Source organism: Pleurodeles waltl, chromosome 7 (assembly GCF_031143425.1).
Source record: "Pleurodeles waltl isolate 20211129_DDA chromosome 7, aPleWal1.hap1.20221129, whole genome shotgun sequence".
Lineage (NCBI taxonomy): Eukaryota > Metazoa > Chordata > Amphibia > Caudata > Salamandridae > Pleurodeles > Pleurodeles waltl.
The window spans coordinates 1,547,495,390-1,547,517,475 of record NC_090446.1 but is presented as its reverse complement, the minus strand read 5'-3'; the positions used below and the strand labels follow the sequence as shown (position 1 = coordinate 1,547,517,475).

General features: G+C 49.2%; 1 protein-coding gene across 3 annotated transcripts in view; it reads right to left on the bottom strand.

Moving 5' to 3' along the window:
• The window catches only part of CBLC (Cbl proto-oncogene C), a 195,336-nt gene that overhangs the window by 28,998 nt on the left and 144,252 nt on the right, over nt 1-22,086 (bottom strand). For 2 of the 3 annotated variants that reach the window (XM_069201446.1, XM_069201447.1), the window contains one exon: nt 13,433-13,500. The exons of the other annotated variant lie outside the window; for it this stretch is intronic. In XM_069201446.1, coding sequence (XP_069057547.1) covers nt 13,433-13,500 — 68 coding nt within the window. The remainder of the gene's footprint in view (nt 1-13,432; nt 13,501-22,086) is intronic. 3 annotated transcript variants of the gene reach the window in all.

Here is a 22,086-nt window from a genome sequence, read left to right as displayed (position 1 = left end):
CCCTTACAAGGAGGGGGATGACATAAACAAGTGGTTTGCTGCACTTGAGAGGGCCTGTATGGTACAGATGGTCCCTCAAAGGCAGTGGGCTGCTATCTTGTGCCTATCTTTCACTGGAAAGGGTAGCAATAGGCTCCTTACTGTCAGAGAAAATGATGCCAACAACTACAAAGTTTTGAAAGATGCACTCTTGGGTGGATTTGGCTTAACCACTGAACAATACAGGGTAAAGTTCAGAGATACCAGAAAAGAGTCCTCTCAAGACTGGACAGACTTTGTAGACTGTTCAGTGAAGGCCTTGGAGGGATGGTTATATGGCAGTAAAGTGAATGAATATGAAAGCCTATTCTGAGAAAGCATATTTTGAATAATTGTGTGTCTGACTTGTTACATCTGTATGTGGTAGACTCAGATCCAACCTCTCCCCAAGAATTGTGAAAGAAGGCAGTCAAATGGGTCAGAACAAGAGTGAACAGAAAAGTTCCTACAGGTGGTGACAAGGGTGGCAAGAAGAAGGATGGTAACTCTTCTGACAAGGGTGGGGACAAAGATAAAAAGCATTCTGAGTCTTCATCAGGCCCACAAAAATCCTCTGGGGGAGGGGGGTCCAAATCCTCTTCTAACAATCAAAAGAAGCCATGGTGTTATTTATGTAAGAGTAAAGGCCATTGGGCAAATGATTCCACTTGTCCAAATAAAAACACCAAGGCTCCCACTACCACAAACCCAACTGAGTCCTCTAGTTCCCCAAGTAATAGCAGTGGTGGTGGGAAGTCTACTACAAATAGCCAATCAAATGGTGTAGCTGGGCTCACCATTGGTAATGTGGTTTTGGTTGGTCTTGTTAGGGAGACCACAGAGGCTGTTTTAGTCTCTAATGTTGGTATTGACTTTGCCACCTTGGTTGCTTGTCCCCTTGATATGGGTAAGTACAAGCAACGTCCCCTAATAAATGGTGTTGAGGTTGAGGCCTACAGGGATACAGGAGCCAGTGTCACTATGGTGATTGAGAAACTGGTTCACCCTGATCAACACCTACTTGGTCAGCAGTACCAAGTGACTGATGCTCATAACAACACTCTTAGCCACCCCATGGCTGTTGTGAATCTCAACTGGGGGGAGTGTTAGTGGTCCAACGAAAGTTGTGGTAGCCACTGATGTACCTGTAGACTGCTTACTAGGCAAGGATTTGGAGACATCAGCTTGGGATGAAGTGGAGTTGGAGGCTCATGCAGCAATGCTGGGCATTCCAGGGCATATCTTTGCTCTCACAATGGCTCACAATGGCTCAGGCCCACAAGCAAAGAGGACAGGGAAGCTTGGGTCCTCGAACAATGGACCAAGTGCTCCCAAAAGCTAGGGGTAGAAAGGGTAAATCCTTGCCCACTATCCCTCCCTCTCCAGAAGATTCCCCTTTTGAGGAAGAGGAATCCTCATCCTGTGAAGAACCTACACCAGATGAGCTAGCAGCAGACACTGCTGAACTTTTGGGTGAATGGGGGCCTGCTAGGGAAGAGCTGAGTGTGGCACAGCAGACCTGTCCCACACTAGAGGGTTTAAGACAGCAAGCTATCAAACAGCAGAATGGGGATATCACTGATAGCCATGAGTTCTATTGGGAAGATAAGCTCCTCTATACTGAGTCAAGGGACCCTAAACCTGGAACAGCCAGGAGATTGGTCATCTCTTTGCAGTATAGGGATTTTCTTCTGACCTTGGCACATGATATTCCTTTGGCTGGGCATTTAGGCCAGAGTAAAACTTGAGACAGACTTGCTCCATTGCTTCACTGGCCTCACATGCCAGAGGACACCAAGGGGCAGATGTAGCAAACGGTTTGCGAGTCGCAAACTGCGAAAATCGCCGTTTGTGAGTCGCAAACCTGAGTTTGCTATGCAGAAATGCATTTTGCGAGTCGGGACCGACTCGCAAAATGCATTTCAGAGTCGCAAATAGGAAGGGGTGTTCCCTTCCTATTTGCGAGTCGGAGTGGTATGCAACTCCATTTGCGACCGCGTACGCGGTCGCAAATGGAGTCGCAGTTACCATCCACTTGAAGTGGATGGTAACCCACTCGCAAACGGTAGGTGGTCCACTACCTGCCCTGAAAAAATTCCGAAACAAAAGGTTTCGTTTTTTTTTTTAAGTGCAGCTCGTTTTCCTTTAAGGAAAACGGGCTACACTTGGAAAAAAAAAACTGCTTCATTTAAAAGCATTCACGGACATGGAGGTCTGCTGGCTACAGCAGGCCTCTATATCCGTGAGTGCCCATAGTCGCTATGGGGCCGCAATTTGCGACCCACCTCATTAATATTAATGAGGTGGGTCTTTGCGACCCCATAGCGACTATGGGCACTCACGGATATGGAGGCCTGCTATAGTCAGCAGACCTCCATGTCCGTGAATGCTTTTAAATTTGCAAAGTTGCTACATCTGGCCCCAAGAGTTTTGTCGTTCCTGTGTGACCTGCCAAGCCAGTAGCAAGAGTGGTGGCACACCAAAGGCCCCCTTAATTCCACTCCCAGTGGTTGGGGCACCCTTTGAAAGGGTAGGTGTTGACATAGTTGGACCCTTGACCCTCCAACAGCTTCAGTCAATAGGTTTATCCTTGTGGTAGTGGACCATGCCACTAGGTATCCTGAAGCTATACCCTTAAGGACCACTACAGCTCCTGCAGTGGCAAAAGCCCTTCTGGGAATCTTTTCCAGAGTGGGTTTCCCTAAGGAAGTGGTGTCAGGCAGAGGTAGTAACTTCATGTCTGCATACCTCAAAGCTATGTGGGAGGATGTGGTGTAACTTACAAGTTCACTACTCCTTATCATCCACAGACAAATGGACTGGTTGAGAGGTTTAATAAAACTCTCAAAGGTATGATCAAGGGACTCCCTGAAAAACTCAGGAGGAGATGGGATGTCCTGTTGCCATGCCTCATTTTTGCTTACAGGGAGGTACCCCAAAAAGGAGTGAGCTTTAGCTCTTTTGAACTTCTTTTTGGGCACCCTGTAAGAGGTCTCCTTGCTCTTGTGAAGGAGGGTTGGGAACAACCTTTAAAAGCTCCCAAGCAAGACATTGTGGATTATGTACTTGGCCTGAGATCTAGGATGGCTGAGTACATGAAAAAGGCCAGTAAAAACCTTCAGGCCAGCCAAGAGCTGCAAAAGCAATGGCATGACTAGAAGGCTGTCCTGGCCCACTACCACCCAGGACAGAAGATGTGGGTATTGGAGCCTGTGGCCCCCAGAGCACTCAAGGACAAATGCAGTGGACCCCATCTCATTGTTGAAAAGAAAGGAGAGGTCACCTACTTGGTAGACCTTGGGCACTGCCAGGAGTCCCCTTAGGGTACTCCATATCAATCGCCTGAAACCTTACTATGACAGGGCTGACTTAACCCTGCTCATGGCAACTGATGAGGGGCAGGAGAAAGAGAGTGACCCTCTCCCTGATCTCTTCTCCACCACTGAAGCTGATGGCTTAGTGGAGGGAGTGGTGCTTGCAGATTGCCTTACTGCTGAGCAGAAGGACAACTGTATAAATCTCCAAGGCCAGTTCTCTGACTTCTTCTCACTGATCCCAGGTACAACTACCTGGTGTGTGCACACAATCAACACTGGAGACAGTTTGCCTGTCAAAAGAAAGATTTATAGGCAGCCTGACCATGTCAGGGATTGCATAAAAAAAAGAGGTTCAGAAAATGTTGGATCTAGGAGTGATTGAGCCTTCTGAAAGGACATGGGCTAGCCCAGTGGGGCTTGTCCCAAAACTTCAAAGTAAAGATGGTAAAAAGGAAATGAGGTTATGTGTTGACTACAGAGGGCTCAATCAAGTAACCAAAACTGATGCTCACCCTATACCCAGGGCAGATGAGCTAATAGATACACTGGCTTCTGCCAAGTATTTAAGCACCTTTGACTTAACTGCAGGGTATTGGCAGATTAAGTTGTCAGAAGATGCTAAACCTAAAACAGCATTTTCAACCATTGGAGGGCACTTTCAGTTCACTGTTATGCCCTTTAGTTTGAGTAATGCACCTGACACTTTTCAGAGGTTGGTGAACACAGTCCTGCAAGGGTTGGACGCCTTTAGTGCAACATATCTAGATTATATAGCTGTCTTTAGCTCCACCTGGGATGATCACCTGGTCCACCTATGGAAAGTTTTAGAGGCCCTGCAAAAGGCAGGCCTCACTATCAAGGCTTCAAAGTGCCAGATAGGGCAGGGGAAGGTGGTTTATCTGGGACACCTTGTTGGTGGGGAACAGATTGCACCACTACAGGGGAAAATCCAAACAATTGTAGATTGGGTTCCCCCTACCACTCAGACTCAGGTGAGAGCCTTCCTAGGCCTCACTGGGTATTACAGGAGGTTCATTAAGAACTATGGCTCCATTGCAGCCCCTCTTAATGACCTCACATCCAAAAAGATGCCTACAAAGGTATTGTGGACAGCTAGCTGTCAGAAAGCTTTTGAGGAGCTGAAGCAGGCCATGTGCTCTGCACCTGTTCTGAAAAGCCCTTGTTACTCTAAAAAATTCTATGTCCAAACTGATGCATCTGAATTAGGAGTAGGGGAAGTCCTATCACAACTTAATTCTGAGGGCCAGGATCAACCTGTTGCTTTTAATAGTAGGAGGTTGACCCCTAGAGAAAAGCGTTGGTCTGCTATTGAGAGGGAGGCCTTTGCTGTGGTCTGGGCTCTGAAGAAGTTGAGGCCATACCTGTTTGGCACTCACTTCATTGTTCAGACAGACCACAAACCTCTACTTTGGCTAAAACAAATGAAAGGTGAAAATCCTAAATTGTTGAGGTGGTCCATATCCCTACAGGGAATGGACTATACAGTGGAACATAGACCTGGGAGTAGCCACTCCAATGCAGATGGACTCTCCAGATATTTCCACTTAGACAATGAAGACTCATCAGGTCATGGCTAGTCTTATTGTCCTTCGTTTGGGGGGGGGTTGTGTAGGAAAGTACCATCTTGCCTGGCATGTTACCCCCATTTTTCACTGTATATATGTTGTTTTAGTTGTATGTGTCACTGGGACCCTGCTAGTCAGGGCCCCAGTGCTCATAAGTGTGCCTGAAATGTGTTACCTGTGTTATGACTAACTGTCTCACTGAGGCTCTGCTAATCAGAACCTCAGTGGTTATGCTCTCTCATTACTTTCAAATTGTCACTAACAGGCTAGTGACCAATTTTACCAATTTACATTGGCTTACTGGAACACCCTTATAATTCCCTAGTATATGGTACTGAGGTACCCAGGGTATTGGGGTTCCAGGAGATCCCTATGGGCTGCAGCATTTCTTTTGCCACCCATAGGGAGCTCTGACAAATCTTACACAGGCCTGCCACTGCAGCCTGAGTGAAATAACGTCCACGTTATTTCACAGCCATTTTACACTGCACTTAAGTAACTTATAAGTCACCTATATGTCTAACCTTTACCTGGTAAAGGTTGGGTGCTAAGTTACTTAGTGTGAGGGCACCCTGGCACTAGCCAAGGTGCCCCCACATTGTTCAGGGCCAATTCCCCGGACTTTGTGAGTGCGGGGACACCATTACACGTGTGCACTACATATAGGTCACTACCTATATGTAGCTTCACAATGGTAACTCCGAATATGGCCATGTAATATGTCTATGATCATGGAATTGCCCCCTCTATGCCATCCTGGCATAGTTGGCACAATCCCATGATCCCAGGGGTCTGTAGCACAGACCCTGGTACTGCCAAACTGCCTTTCCCGGGGTTTCACTGCAGCTGCTGCTGCTGCCAACCCCTCAGACAGGCATCTGCCCTCCTGGGGTCCAGCCAGGCCTGGCCCAGGATGGCAGAACAAAGGACTTCCTCTGAGAGAGGGTGTTACACCCTCTCCCTTTGGAAAATGGTGTGAAGGCAGGGGAGGAGTAGCCTCCCCCAGCCTCTGGAAATGCTTTCATGGGCACATTTGGTGCCCATTTCTGCATAAGCCAGTCTACACCGGTTCAGGGACCCCTTAGCCCTGCTCTGGCACGAAACTGGACAAAGGAAAGGGGAGTGACCACTCCCCTGACCTGTACCTCCCCTGGGAGGTGCCCAGAGCTCCTCCAGTGTGCTCCAGACCTCTGCCATCTTGGAAACAGAGGTGCTGCTGGCACACTGGACTGCTCTGAGTGGCCAGTGCCACCAGGTGACGTCAGAGACTCCTTGTGATAGGCTCCTTCAGGTGTTGCTAGCCTATCCTCTCTCCTAGGTAGCCAAACCCTCTTCTCTGGCTATTTAGGGTCTCTGTCTCTTGGGATTCTTTAGATAACGAATGCAAGAGCTCATCCGAGTTCCTCTGCATCTCTCTCTTCACCTTCTGCCAAGGAATCGACTGCTGACCGCGCTGGAAGCCTGCAAAACTGCAACATAGTAGCAAAGACGACTACTGCAACTCTGTAACGCTGATCCTGCCGCCTTCTCGACTGTTTTCCTGGTGGTGCATGCTGTGGGGGTAGTCTGCCTCCTCTCTGCACTAGAAGCTCCGAAGAAATCTCCAGTGGGTCGACGGAATCTTCCCCCTGCAACCGCAGGCACCAAAAAGCTGCATTACCGGTCCCTTGGGTCTCCTCTCAGCACGACGAGCGAGGTCCCTTGAATCCAGCAACTCTGTCCAAGTGACTCCCACAGTCCAGTGACTCTTCAGTCCAAGTTTGGTGGAGGTAAGTCCTTGCCTTCCCACGCCAGACTGCATTGTTGGAAACCGCAACTTTTGCAGGTACTCCGGCCTCCGTGCACTTCCGGCGGAAATCCGTTGTGCACAGTCCAGCCTGGGTCCACGGCACTCTAACCTGCATTGCACGACCCCCTAAGTTGTTCTCCGGTGACGTGGGACTCCTTTGTGCGACTTCGGGTGAGCACCGTTTCACGCATCCTCGTAGTGCCTGTTTCTGGCACTTCTCCGGGTGCTGCCTGCTACTGAGAGGGCTCCTTGTCTTGCTCTACGTCCCCTCTGTCCCCTGACGCAATTTGCGACATCCTGGTCCACAGCAGCATCCAAAAACCCTTACCGCATGATTTGCAGCTAGCAAGGCTTGTTGGCGGTCTTTTGGCAGGAAAAAACTTCTGCACAACTCTCCACGGCGTGAGGGATCCGTCCTCCAAAGGGGAAGTCTCTAGCCCTTGTTGTTCTTGCAGACACCTACGCTTCTACTGTCCAGTAGCAGCATCTTTGCACCCACAGCTGGCATTTCCTGGGCACCTGCCCATCTCCGACTTGCTTGTGACTTTTGGACTCTGTCCCCTTGTTCCACAGTTACCCTCGACTGGAAATCCATCGTTGTTGCATTGTTGGTTTGTGTCTTTCCTGCAGAATTCCCCTATCACGACTTCTATGTCCTTTGGGGAACTTTAGTGCACTTTGCACTCACTTTTCAGGGTCTTGGGGTGGGCTATTTTTCTAACCCTTACTATTTTCTAATAGTCCCAGCGACCCTCTACAAGGTCACATAGGTTTGGGGTCCATTCGTGGTTCGCATTCCACTTTTGGAGTATATGGTTTGTGTTGCCCCTATCCCTATGTGTCTCCATTGCATCCTATTGTAACTATACATTGTTTGCACTGTTTTCTAATACTATTACTGCATATTTTGGTATTGTGTACATATATCTTGTGTATATTTGCTATCCTCATACTGAGGGTACTCACTGAGATACTTTTGGCATATTGTCATAAAAATAAAGTACCTTTATTTTTAGTATATCTGTGTATTGTGTTTTCTTATGATATTGTGCATATGACACTAAGTGGTACTGTAGGAGCTTCACTCGTCTCCTAGTTCAGCCTAAGCTGCTCTGCTAAGCTACCATTATCTATCAGCCTATGCTGCTAGACACCCTATACACGAATAAGGGATAACTGGGCATGGTGCAAGGTGCAAGTACCCCTAGGTACTCACTACAAGCCAGTCCAGCCTCCTACACCGCCATGCTGAGTTTTCTTGAACCCATGTTCAAGTACTTCTGCGGGTGCTGACTTCTTGTGCGTGGGCTCTCTGTGTCGCTGAGGGCCCCCTCTGTCTCCTCGTCCAAGTGGCGACCTCCTGGTCCCTCCTGGGGCCGGCCAGCACCCTTTTTTTTAACCGCGACCTTTGCATATAGCAAGGCTTGTTTGTGGTCTTTGTCCAAAGAAACAGCTCTGCATCCTCCAGCATTCCGTGGGACATCTTCTGCACAAAGGAGAAGTTCCTGGCACCTTTCGTTGTTGCAGAATCTTCAGTTTCTTCCATCTGGAGGCAGCCATTTTGCACCTTCATCCGGGGTTTAGTGGGCTCCTGCCCCCCCTGGACAGTTTCGTGACTCTTGGACTTGGTCCCATTCCTTTACAGGTCCTCGGGTCCAGGAATCGGTCTTCAGTGCTTTGCAGTCAGTTGTTGTCCTTGCAGAATCTCCTATCACAACTTTAGCGTGCTTCTGGGAAAGTAGTACCACTTTACTCCTACTTTTCAGGGTCTTGGGGTGGGGTATCTTGGACACCCTTAGTGTTTTCTTACACTCCCAGCGACCCTCTACACACTACACTAGGCCAGGGGTCCCTAAGTGGTTCACATTCCACTTTCTTAGTATATGGTTTGTGTTGCCCCTAGGCCTATTGCATCATATTGTATTCTACTGTGTTTGCACTGCTTTCTGACTGTTTTACTTCCTGATTTTGGTTAGTTGTGTATATTTTGTGTATGTTACTTACCTCCTAAGGGAGTATATCCCCTGAGATATTTTTGGCACATTGTCACTAAAATAAAGTACCTTTATTTTTAGTAACTATGAGTATTGTGTTTCTTATGATCTAGTACCTATATGATATAAGTGGTATTGCATGAGCTTTGCATGTCTCCTAGTTCAGCCTTGGCTGCTCGGCTATAGCTACCTCTATCAGCCTAAGCTGCTAGAACACTACTACACTCTACTAATAAGGGATAACTGGACCTGGCATAAGGTATAATGACCATTGGTACCCACTACAAGCCAGGCCAGCCTCCTACAGTGAGAGATGCAAGAGAGAGTCTGAGATATCATAGCCTGCCAGGGCTCTGTCCTGGAGCCTGAAGACAGTGGAGGGAAGAGGCTCTGACAGGGCCCCAGGGCTCACCTTTGTGTGCATGTTTCTGGTGACTAAACACTCTTCTTTTGGAAGAAATATGTTGGTGAATCAGGCTTCAACTGATACAGAGTGGAATCAGTAATATCAGTGCAGCTCTGAACCACTGGGAGTGACATCAGTGGGAATAATCCAAGCAATGCATCACTTTTAAGTTACTTTACAAATGTAATACTTTAAAGCTCTTGCCCTACCACCTAAACCCATAACTTGTCAGAGCCAAGTCACTAGAGGACTGCATCAAATATTTCAGAAAGATCCCAAATAGTGCCACTGGAGAACTCGGCTTCAGCCCCAACCCGATGCTCTGGGGCATTCCTGAAAGATTGAATCCGACCCCATTACATTTTCAGTATCGACATACAACCCCTAGTCAGGGCACTGGCCTAGAGGAGCATCCCTCACCTCTGTGCCAATGTCGCACAGCTGATTATCAGTGTGAAAGAGAAACCCCCAGAATGAGAGACCCTCATCAGAGCTGCCATGTGAACTACCACCAGAGGGAAGAGGAGAACCTACCTTCACCTGAGCTCACTGGCTCCTGGTCCATAAAGGGGCCATGGTTAAAACTGACTGCATCATGTATAAGGTGTGCCAGGGTCTCACCCCTGGTAGTCTGACTCCAATACTCATAGAAGTACAACCCTGCTAATAGGGTACTGAAAGGGGTAGGTGAGCTTTCAGGGTGCCATCCTCTGGTACAAGATTCCCGCAGAGACATGCACCATACCCCAGCTGCTGTTCCCGAAAGCTCCAACAAGATGGCTGTTTCGACAGTGAGTTTCAGCATTCCAAGGCCTTCTTCAGGGTCTCTCAGGTGCCAGTGCCAAGAGGACCCACAGAAGTAACAGAGCGCTGTATGCACATTCCCACAAGACCTATTATTTGAGAATCAGAGTCTGCTCTACTCAAGAGCCACTGGTCTCCAGAAATGTTACATTTTCTGCCTTACAAACATGTGCAGACATGTGCAAGTCATCACTGGTGATGCAGCCATCTTAACCCGAACCCGAGCTCCAGTGGAAAGCCACTGTACTGGTAAAAGTGCAGAGGTAATTGTAGTTCAAGGGCCGTGTCTTTACACAAGATTCCACAGCCACTCAGGAAGGAGAAAGCCCTTTACTTCATGTTGGGATCCTTGGGGTACAGCCAAAGTCTGATAGCTGCTGTTTAGGGGTCCATCCACCCTCCAGCTGTGTTGACCTGTCGGCCATCACCCCTGGACACAGACCCCATCATTCCATGCACTATGGCTCTCACACAGCATCCACAAGCAACACTCTAAAGCGAGCACACTCAGCCTATGTACACACAAGCACTTCATGTCTCTACAACATCCCCTTTCCTAACACACAGGGCACGGCAGACGTGCCACGTCACTACATCACCCACTTATAACACCCCTTTCCTAACACACAGGGCACAGCAGACTTGCCACGTCACTACATCACCCCTTTCCTAACACACAGGGCACAGCAGACTTGCCACGTCACTACATCACCCCTTTCCTAACACACAGGGCACAGCAGACTTGCCACGTCACTACATCACCCCTTTCCTAACACACAGGGTGCAGCAGACGTGCCACGTCACTACATCACCCACTTATATCACCCCTTTCCTAACACACAGGACACAGCAGACGTGCCATGTCACTACATTACCCCCTTTCCTAGCACACAGGGCACAGCAGACGTGCCACGTCACTACATCACCCACTTATTTCACCCTTTCCTAACACACAGGGCGCAGCAGTCGTGCCACATCACTACATCACCCACTTATATCACCCCTTTCCTAACACACAGGGCGCAGCAGACGTGCCACGTCACTACATCACCCACTCATATCACCCCTTTCCTAACACACAGGGCGCAGCGGACGTGCCAAGTCACTACATCACCCACTTACATCACCCCTTTCCTAACACACAGGGCACGGCAGACGTGCCATGTCACTACATCACCCACTTACATCACCCCTTTCCTAACACACAGGGCACGGCAGACGTGCCATGTCACTACATCACCCACTTATATCACCCCTTTCCTAACACACAGGGCACAGCAGACGTGCCATGTCACTACATCACCCCCTTTCCTAACACACAGGGCACAGCAGACGTGCCACGTCACTACATCACCCCTTTCCTAACACACAGGGCACAGCAGACTTGCCACGTCACTACATCACCCCTTTCCTAACACACAGGGTGCAGCAGACGTGCCACGTCACTACATCACCCACTTATATCACCCCTTTCCTAACACACAGGGCACAACAGACGTGCCACGTCACTACATCACCCCTTTCCTAACACACAGGGTGCAGCAGACGTGCCACGTCACTACATCACCCACTTATATCACCCCTTTCCTAACACACAGGGCACAACAGACGTGCCACGTCACTACATCACCCACTTACATCACCTCTTTCCTAACACACAGGGCACAGCAGACGTGCCACGTCACTACATCACCCACTTATATCACCCCTTTCCTAACACACAGGGCGCAGCAGACGTGCCACGTCACTACATCACCCACTTATATCACCCCTTTCCTAACACACAGGGCACAACAGACGTGCCACGTCACTACATCACCCCTTTCCTAACACACAGGGTGAAGCAGACGTGCCACGTCACTACATCACCCACTTATATCACCCCTTTCCTAACACACAGGGTGCAGCAGACGTGCCACGTCACTACATCACCCACTTATATCACCCCTTTCCGAACACACAGGGCACAGCAGACGTGCCACGTCACTACATCACCCCCTTTCCTAACACACAGGGCACAGCAGACGTGCCATGTCACTACATCACCCTCTTTCCTAACACACAGGGCACAGCAGACGTGCCACGTCACTACATCACCCCTTTCCTAACACACAGGGCACAGCAGACTTGCCACGTCACTACATCACCCCTTTCCTAACACACAGGGCGCAGCAGACGTGCCACGTCACTACATCACCCCTTTCCTAACACACAGGGTGCAGCAGACGTACAACGTCACTACATCACCCACTTATATCACCCCTTTCCTAACACACTGGGCACAACAGACGTGCCACGTCACTACATCACCCACTTACATCACCTCTTTCCTAACACACAGGGCACAGCAGACGTGCACGTCACTACATCACCCACTTATATCACCCCTTTCCTAACACACAGGGCGCAGCAGACGTGCCACGTCACTACATCACCCACTTATATCACCCCTTTCCTAACACACAGGGCACAACAGACGTGCCACGTCACTACATCACCCCTTTCCTAACCCACAGGGTGCAGCAGACGTGCCACGTCACTACATCACCCACTTATATCACCCCTTTCCTAACACACAGGGTGCAGCAGACGTGCCACGTCACTACATCACCCACTTATATCACCCCTTTCCGAACACACAGGGCACAGCAGACGTGCCACGTCACTACATCACCCCCTTTCCTAACACACAGGGCACAGCAGATGTGCCATGTCACTACATCACCCCCTTTCCTAACACACAGGGCACAGCAGACGTGCCACGTCACTACATCACCCCTTTCCTAACACACAGGGCACAGCAGACTTGCCACGTCACTACATCACCCCTTTCCTAACACACAGGGCGCAGCAGATGTGCCACGTCACTACATCACCCCTTTCCTAACACACAGGGTGCAGCAGACGTGCCACGTCACTACATCACCCACTTATATCACCCCTTTCCTAACACACAGGGCACAACAGACGTGCCACGTCACTACATCACCCACTTACATCACCTCTTTCCTAACACACAGGGCACAGCAGACGTGCCACGTCACTACATCACCCACTTATATCACCCCTTTCCTAACACACAGGGCGCAGCAGACATGCCACGTCACTGCATCACCCCCTTTCCTAACACACAGGGCACAGCAGACGTGCCACATCACTACATCCTTCAGGTGTGATAAAAGCCGTGAGTGCCATGGAGACAGGTGCTATGGGGGTCTGCTGATATGCAGATGATAAATCAATCTTCAGAAACAACTTAGCCCCCTAGGAAAGTTGACCATTTCATTACTTGTAGACAAAGGAAATCTTTCAGTTTTGATGTTGTTACTTAAATTACGAAAACCAACACAAATCTTCGGTTTTCTGTTACTCCGTCGCACTACGACCAATAGAGAAACTCACTAGACAACAGCACTCGTATAATGAATGATACAATCCCCTGTGGGTTCCTTGGTGACGAACCATTCACGTAAACTGTGATGATGATGTCACTTCCTTTCAATATTAGCTCCACCCACCTGATGTAGAGTCTGGTGTGGTTTCTGATAAGTACGGCTCCGCTGGCTCTGTGTGACTCTGGCTGTGCCTGAAAGAGAGTCAAACGTTCAAGGAGAGGTCACTCTATGACAAGTCCACCATCAAAGACCAGCTGTGGAACCCGCCCACTGTAGACCACTCACAGGAAGCCGCTGACCCAACACAGACACGTGAACTTGCTTCCACTCTGGCCACTCTCGACAGAATGTGGAGTAGGTGGTTGTAGGAAGCAGCCGCCCTAATCCAAAGGCACTTACATGAACCTCCACACACTGATCAGACATCATGAGGGACGTTTAAAGCAAGTGGGCAGTTTGCCAAGCCACCAGGCGAGCAGAAGTCATGGCCTCCACCTTGCCCTTGGAAGGCTCTTGCCTTATTCAGAGACCCTACCAGGCAAGAGGGATCTCCAGGCTTTAATGGAGGGCCAACACTGATGGCAGGGAACCCGAGTCATCAAGTGAACAAATGAACTGATGAAAGCAACCACAAGCTCCCTCCCCTTACCTATAGTGGATTGACTGGATAGTACACAGAGCCCCTTCCCTACCAATGACATATGTAGAAACCCTCCTCCAGCCACGACATCTAAAAACAGCCTTTGCTTTGTCCCTGATTCCCCTGTGGAGGATGCTACTGAGCGATGAACAAGGGCGCCCATGTACTTCCCTCTAGCGAACAGCAGAGTTCTCAATGATTCAATTCTTTCACCTATGTTCTACCCCACAATGCCCTGTAAATTACCTCACCTTGGTTTCCTGGAACATTGAAGGACTGGGAAGCCAGTGCACTCAAGAAGACTGGGGGGCATTTGTTGAAAAGGCTGATATAATTATTCAGGGACCTTGGGAAATTGTCCCTTCTTCCAGGCAAGGTTTTAACTCATTTTATGTGCCAGCCGGTAAGCCCAAGTCAGATAGACCCAGGTTAAGATTTCTTTCGGTCGCCATGTTAGTCAGTTACCCATCGACTCGCCAGACCTGTTAGGCCTAGATATTTCCCCATCGAAAAAGGTGAAAGTATTTATTTTTAATGTGTATAGCAGGAGTGTCCCTAAACCAGCTGAGCTCCCTGTTCTCCACCTGCTGAGGGATTTCATTAGTGCTAAGATTAAGGGAGAGGATGCTGTGATTGTGGCAAGGGATTTTAATGTCTGCTTCAAACCTTCTGCATTCCTAAGGGAAATAACAGGTGATGAAGATCCATTTTGGGGTAATCCCCAAATTTCAGGCCCTTGCTTAAAGCTTCTTCTGAAGGTAGCTCTGCAAATGCCAAATCTCTGTGTGTGCTGCCACTTGAGAGCATGTAATGGGAGAACAAGATCAGATGAAGGCAGATGCCACACTTTCAAAAGGAATTGCTATCAGAGGCATATGGGTTATTGTCTTATGACCTTCGTTCCTGCGTAACCTGAGCTGACATGTAAGTCCTTATGGTGACCGGGAGGGACCATGTTACCTGTCCTCCAAGGCTCTACAGATAGAGTGAGCGGGGTTTCTTGGTTGCCTGGTGGTGACATGTCTCTTAGGTGGGAAGGAAGCTCAGGTGGGAGTGTGTAGTGACAATACACATAACCACCTGTATCAGGGACTGGTGTCTATCCTGTCCCTAATAGCCAACTTTAGAGTCATCACTTGATAAGGTTATGGATGTGCATAACAAACGGTTTGAGCAAATGAAAATAAGGATTTCTTCTAAACCCCAGTCTAAAAAGAACTCTATTCCCCTAGCAGACCCCACCTGGTACTATAAAGATTGTAAAGTAGCTCAGAGAGATCTCCTTAGTGCCCTTGGGGGGGGCGGCTCACGCAAGACACCCAGATCGCCAGAGCAAGTTATAAAGCAGCTTTTTGGCACATAGCTCCAGACGATGCCAAGACTGGAGGAATGAGGCCTGCATCACATATCCTCCGTAGGATTGGGTGAACCATTTTAAATCCCTCCACAGTTCTACTCCCTCGTACCACCCTTCTACGATTCCTGCTAACCTAAGCCCGAGCTGGACCAATACACCCGCTGCCCTAAGTCCTGAGGGTTTCTTGCCCTGGCAGAAATGACCTCTCTTATTAGATCACACAAGCCTGGGAAGGCCCCTGGGCTTGACTGAATACCAGAGGATCTTTTTGAATCCAGGCACACTATTTGGTACCCTACCTTACCTGCGTTGCAAGTTCCATCGCGGCAGGTGCAGAGATCCCCCCTTCATAGAAGGGTGTAGGGATAATTATACCCACATACAAGAAAGGTTCTCAGTCAGATACATCTGATTAACGGACAATCAGTCTCATCGATTCCAGCCCAAAAAAATGTTGCAAGCTAATTCTTAATCAGCTACTTTCCTGGATCGATGAAAATAACATTGTGACACAATTCCAGGAAGGTTTTAATTCTAAAACCATTACAAATGATCAGGTTTTTAGATTTCAATTATTATTACGATGGACAGAGGTGACCTTAATAGGGGTAGTTTATATGTCCCCTTTGTTGTCCTAAAGGTGGCATTTGATATGGTTCCCAGAGATGAATGACTGTGGTGTACAGCTAGGGAATGAGGACTTCCAGGTGCCCTTTTTGATGTCATCATTGGGCTCTAGGGCGATAACTTCACACAAATCCGCTGGAGGGTAAATGACAGAGGCCCTAAGGGTTGATAAAGGAATAAGACAGGGTTGTGGAGCCTCCACAGAAGTGCAGGTCTGGGTTTATGTACTAATCCTTGTAGCAAAACCACATTCAATCCCTACAACAAATGAAAGGTGGGTTGCATTGAGGGTCCCCTTACCTTAAATAAAGGATTGCTTTAATCTCAAATTCAAGTAAACGAAGGCAGGCGAGGGAGCCCTTATCAAAGCATTTTTTGTTTCTATGAAATGGAAAGAAAGGAAGGACTATGTAGGAGGCTGACCTGGTTTGTAGTGGGTAACCTAGGTAATTACATCTTATACCAGGTCCAGTTATCCCTTATTAGTTAAATGTAGCAGTGTTTTAGCAGCTTAGGCTGATAGAGGTAGCTGTAGCAGAGCAGCTTAGGCTGAACTAGGAGACACGCAATGCTCCTGCAATACCACTATAATTACTCAGTACTTATACACAATAAAAGACAATGCTCAGTGTTACCAAAAATAAATGTATTTTATTTTGGTGACTGTAAGGAAATGCCTCCTTGGCATGGTTACCCCCTGACTTTTTGCATTTGCTGATGCTAAGTTTTGATTTGAAAGTGTGCTGAGGCCTGCTAACCAGGCCCCAGCACCAGTGTTCTTTCCCTAACCTGTACTTTTGTTTTCACAATTGGCACACCCTGGCATCCAGGTAAGTCCCTTGTAACTGGTACCCCTGGTACCAAGGGCCCTGATGCCAGGGAAGGTCTCTAAGGGCTGCAGCATATCTTATGCCACCCTGGGGACCCCTCACTCAGCACAGACCCACTGCTTGCCAGCTTGTGTGTGCTAGTGGGGATAAAACAACTAAGTCGACATGGCACTCCCCTCAGGGTGCCATGCCAACCTCACACTGCCTACAGGTATAGATAAGTCACCCCTCTAGCAGGCCTTACAGCCATAAGGCAGGGTGCACTATACCATAGGTGAGGGCATTAGTGCATGAGCACTATGCCCCTACAGTGTCTAAGCAAAACCTTAGACATTGTAAGTGCAGGGTAGCCATAAGAGTATATGGTCTGGGAGTCTGTCATGCATGAACTCCACAGCACCATAATGGCTAACCTGAAAACCGTGAAGTTTGGTATCAAACCTCTCAGCACAATAAATGCACACCGATGCCAGTGTACATTTTATTGTAACATACACCCCAGAGGGCACCTTAGAGGTGCCCCCTGAAACCGACTATCCGTGTAGGCTGACTAGTTTTTGTAGCCTGCCACACACCAGAAATGTCGCTGGCCACATGGGGGGAGTGCCTTTGTCACTCTGTGGCTAGTAACAAAGCCTGTACTGGGTGGAGGTGCTTCACACCTCCCCCTGCAGGAACTGTAACACCTGGCGGTGAGCCTCAAAGGCTCACCCCCTTTGTTACAGCACCCTAGGGCACTCCAGCTAGTGGAGTTGCCCGCCCCCTACGGCCACGCCCCACTTTTGGCAGCAAGGCTGGAGGAGATAATGAGAAAAACAAGGAGGAGTCACTGGCCAGTCAGGACAGCCCCTAAGGTGTCCTGAGCTGAGGTGACTCTGACTTTTAGAAATCCTCCATCTTGCAGATGGAGGATTCCTCCAACAGGGATAGGAATGTGCCCCCCTCCCCTCAGGGAGGAGGCACAAAGAGGGTGTAGTCACCCTCAGGGCTAGTAGCCATTGGCTACTAACCCCCCAGACCTAAACACACCCCTAAATTCAGTATTTAGGGGCTCCCCAGGACCTAGGAACTCAGATTCCTGCAACCTAAGAAGAAGAGGACTTCTGAACTGAAACACCTGCAGAGAAGACGGAGACACCAACTGCTTTGGTCCCAGCTCTACCGGACTGTCTCCCCACTTCTAAAGACACTGCGCCAGCGACGTGTTCCCAGGGTCCAGCAACCTCTGAAGCCTCAGAGGACTACCCTGCATCTAGAAGGACCAAGAACTCCTGAGAACAGCGGCTCTGTTCACCAAAGACTGCAACTTTGCAACAAAGAAGCAACTTTGAAACAACACTCGTTTCCCGCCGGAAGCGTGAGACTTTGCACTGTGCACCCGACGCCCCCGGCTCGACTTGTGGAGAACAAACACCACAGGGAGGACTCCCCGGCGACTACAAGACCGTGAGTAGCCAGAGTTGACCCCCCTGAGGCCACACAGCGACACCTGCAGAGGGAATCCCGAGGCTCCCCCTGACCGCGACTGCCTGCTTCAAAGACCCGACGCCTGGTAAAGACTCTGCACCCGCAGCCCCCAGGACCTGAAGGATCCGACCTCCAGTGCAGGTGCGACCCCCAGGTGGTCCTCTCCCTTGCCCAGGTGGTGGCTACCCCGAGGAGCCCCTCCCCTTGCCTGCCTGCATCGCTGAAGAGACCCCTTGGTCTCCCATTGATTTCTATTGCGAACCCGACGCTTGTTGGCACACTGCACCCGGCCGCCCCTGTGCTGCTGAGGGTGCACTTTCTGTGCTGACTTGTGTCCCCCCCCCAGTGCCCTACAAAAGCCCCCCTGGTCTGCCCTCCGAAGACGCGGGTACTTACCTGCTGGCAGACTGGAACCGGGGCACCCCCTTCTCCATTGAAGCCTATGCGTTTTGGGCACCACTTTGACCTCTGCACCTGACCGGCCCTGAGCTGCTGGTGTGGTAACTTTGGGGTTGCTCTGAACCCCCAACGGTGGGCTACCTTGGACCCAAGTTTGAACCCTGTAGGTGGTTTACTTACCTGCAAAAACTAACAAACACTTACCTCCCCCAGGAACTGTTGACAATTACACTGTGTCTAGTTTTAAAATAGCTATATGTCATTTATGTGAAAACTGTATATGCTATTTTGCTAATTCAAAGTTCCTAAAGTACCTACCACAAAATAGAGCATTAGAATTATCTCTTTTTGCCACTATCTTACCTCTAAGGGGAACCCTTGGACTCTGTGCATACTATTCCTTACTTTGAAATAGTGCATACAGAGCCAACTTCCTACAGTGACACAGGGCTAAAAATATCTTAGAGGAAATACTCCTTCTGGAGGTAAGTATTATACACAATATATACACCAGACACCAAAATCAGGAAATTAAAAAGTCACTGAATAGTGCAAACAATAGAAAATACAATAAAACGCAATAGGATGCAATAGGCCTAGGGGCAACACAAACAATATACTAAGAAAGTGGAATGCGAACCACAAATGCACCCCTCGGCACGTGTAGTGTGTAGAGGGGCACTGGGAATGTAAGCAAACCGCAAAGGTGAATAAAATACCCCACCCCAGAGCCCAGGAAAGTATGAGTAAAGTACTGCAAGTTTCCTCAGGACACACTACAAGTCGTGATAAGAGTTATTGCAAGAACCAAGCAAGAGTGCAAGCAACAAATGGTGGATTCCTGGACCTGAAGACCTGTGAAGAGAGGAGGACAAGTCCAGAAGTCACAAAAGATTCCAGGAAGTACAGGAGCCCCTGCCAACCTAGAAGATGGTGCAAAAGTGGATTCTCCGGTTAGAAGAAGTCTGCAGAAGAGCACCAAAGAAGATGGCTGCGGGTTCCTGCATGGTGCAGGAGATGTCCCACGTCGAGATGTTGGATGCAGGCAAGTTGCAGCGCTGGATTCGACCAACCCTTGGTTCAAGCAAGGTCATGTTTTGCATCAAAATGGTGCTTCCCACGCCCAGGAGGGACCTGGGGGTCTCAACTTGGACTGAGGAAGCAAAGGGGGCACCCACCACTGGAGAGAGCCCACATATGACCAGGCAGCACCCACGGGAATCCCAGGACACGGGGACAAACAAGGTGCAAATTGCGGTTGGTGCAGCAAAACAAAAGAAGGTCCCACACCGCCGGAGAACAACTCAGCGAGTTGTGCATCGCAGGAGGGAGTGCTGGGGACCTGGGCCACACTGTGCATGAAGGATTCTTGCAAAAAGTGCACAGATGCCCAAAGAGCTAGAGATGACGCGGTGCACAGTAGTACTGTTGCAAACCAGGAAGGCAAGCTCTTACCTCTACCAAATTTGGACAGCTGGATCTAAGGACAGTCTAGGTCAAAGGGGTCCCCCGCCTGTGTTCCAGGGAGCATGCTCGTCACCAGGAGAGGAGTCCCAGAGAACTGGTTGTCGTCTTGGAAGGTGCCTGCTGGAGCAGGGAAGTGACTCCGTCACTCCACGGGAGATTCCTTTGGTTCTTCTGGTGTAGGGTGAAGGCAGGAAGTCCTCAGAGCATGCACACCATGGAAACTGTTGCAGTTGCTGGCTGGAGCTGAAGTTGCAGGGTCACAGTTCTGGATACTATGTTGCAGTTACAGTGGTTCCTGGAGCAGTTGCGGTTGATCCGACAGTCAGAAGCTGATGCAGAGGTTGCAGAGGATTCCTGGAGGAGTCTTGCAAGCTGAATCTGAAGAGGAACCCACAGGAGAGACCCTAAATAGCCCTGAGAGGGGGTTTGGCTACCTACCAGGTATGCACCTATCAGGAGGGGTCTCTGGCGTCACCTGCTGGCACTGGCCACTCAGAGATCTCCAGAGTGTCCCCACACCTTGGAAAACAAGATGGCTAACGCCAGGGACACACTGGAAGAGGTCTGGGCACCACCCTGGAGTGGTGATGGACAGGGGAGTGGTCACTCCCCTTTCCTTTGTTCAGTTTCGCACCAGAGCAGGGACTGAGGGTCCCTTAACCGGTGTAGACTGGCTTATGCGAGAAGGGCACCATCTGTGCCCTTCAAAGCATTTCTAGAGGCTCTGGGAGGCTACCCCTCCCAAGCCTGTAACACCTATTTCTTAAGGGGGAGGGTGTAACACCCTCCTCCCAAAAGAAATGCTTTGTTCTGCCTTCCTGGGACTGAGCTGCTCAGACCCCAGGAGAGCAGAACTCTGTCTGTGAGGTGGCAGCAGCTGTAGCTGCAGTGCAAGCCTCAGAGAGTTGGTTTGGCAGCACTGGGGGTCCATGGTGGAGCCCCCAGAATGCATGGGATTCGCCCCCCAATGCCAGATTTGGAATGGGGGGACAATTCCATGATCTTAGACACCTTACATGGCCACATTCGGAGTTACCATTGTGAAGCTACATTTAGGTATTGACCAATATGTAGTGCACGCGTGTAATGGTATCCCCAAACTCACAAAGTCAGGGGAATTGGCCCTGGACAGCGTGGGGACACCTTTGCTAATCTAAGGGTGCCCTCACACTCAGTAACTTTGCACCTAGCCTTCAGTAAATGAAGGTTAGACATATAAGTGACTTATAAGTTACTTAAGTGCAGTGAAAATGGCTGTGAAATAGTGTGTGCACTATTTCACGCAGGCTGCAGTGGCAGTCCTGAAGAAAGGTTTGTCTGAGCTCCTTATGGGTTGCAAAAGAAATGCTGCGGCCCACGGGGACCTCCTGGAACCCTAATGCCCTGGGTACCTAAATACCATATACTAGGGACTTATAACGGGGTCCAGTGTGCCAATTAGGATTGGAATATGAAGTTAATAATTTGGAAGCAGAGAGGGCATAAGCAGTGAGGTTCTGATTCGCAGAGTCTCAGTGACACAGTTAGGCACACCACAGGCATATATATTTAGGCCACAAACTATGCGCACTGGTGTCCTGGCTAGCAGGATCCCAGTGAGACAGTAAAAACACACTGACAAACACTCACAAACAGGCCAAAAGTGGGGGTACTTTCTCACATCTACACACAGGGTTATAGCTGTAAAGTAGTTCCTTATTCAGTTCAATGCAGTCGTTTGAGTGGATGCGGAATGATACACACAATAGCCATTAGTATAAATAGAGATGAGTACTCCCCTTTTCAAAGCAAAGTTGTAATTAACACAATCTCAATCCAGTGGTTGAAACTGGATGGTTGAAAGGTCGGACCCAAGGAATACTCTACCTATACTTAAAAACTACATCTGTTTTACAACCCAGACATAAAACACACACTCTACCAGCCAAGCCCTTGAAACTACTTTGTGCATTATCAGGGGTAGGAAAATATAAATTCCAAAAGTGAGGAA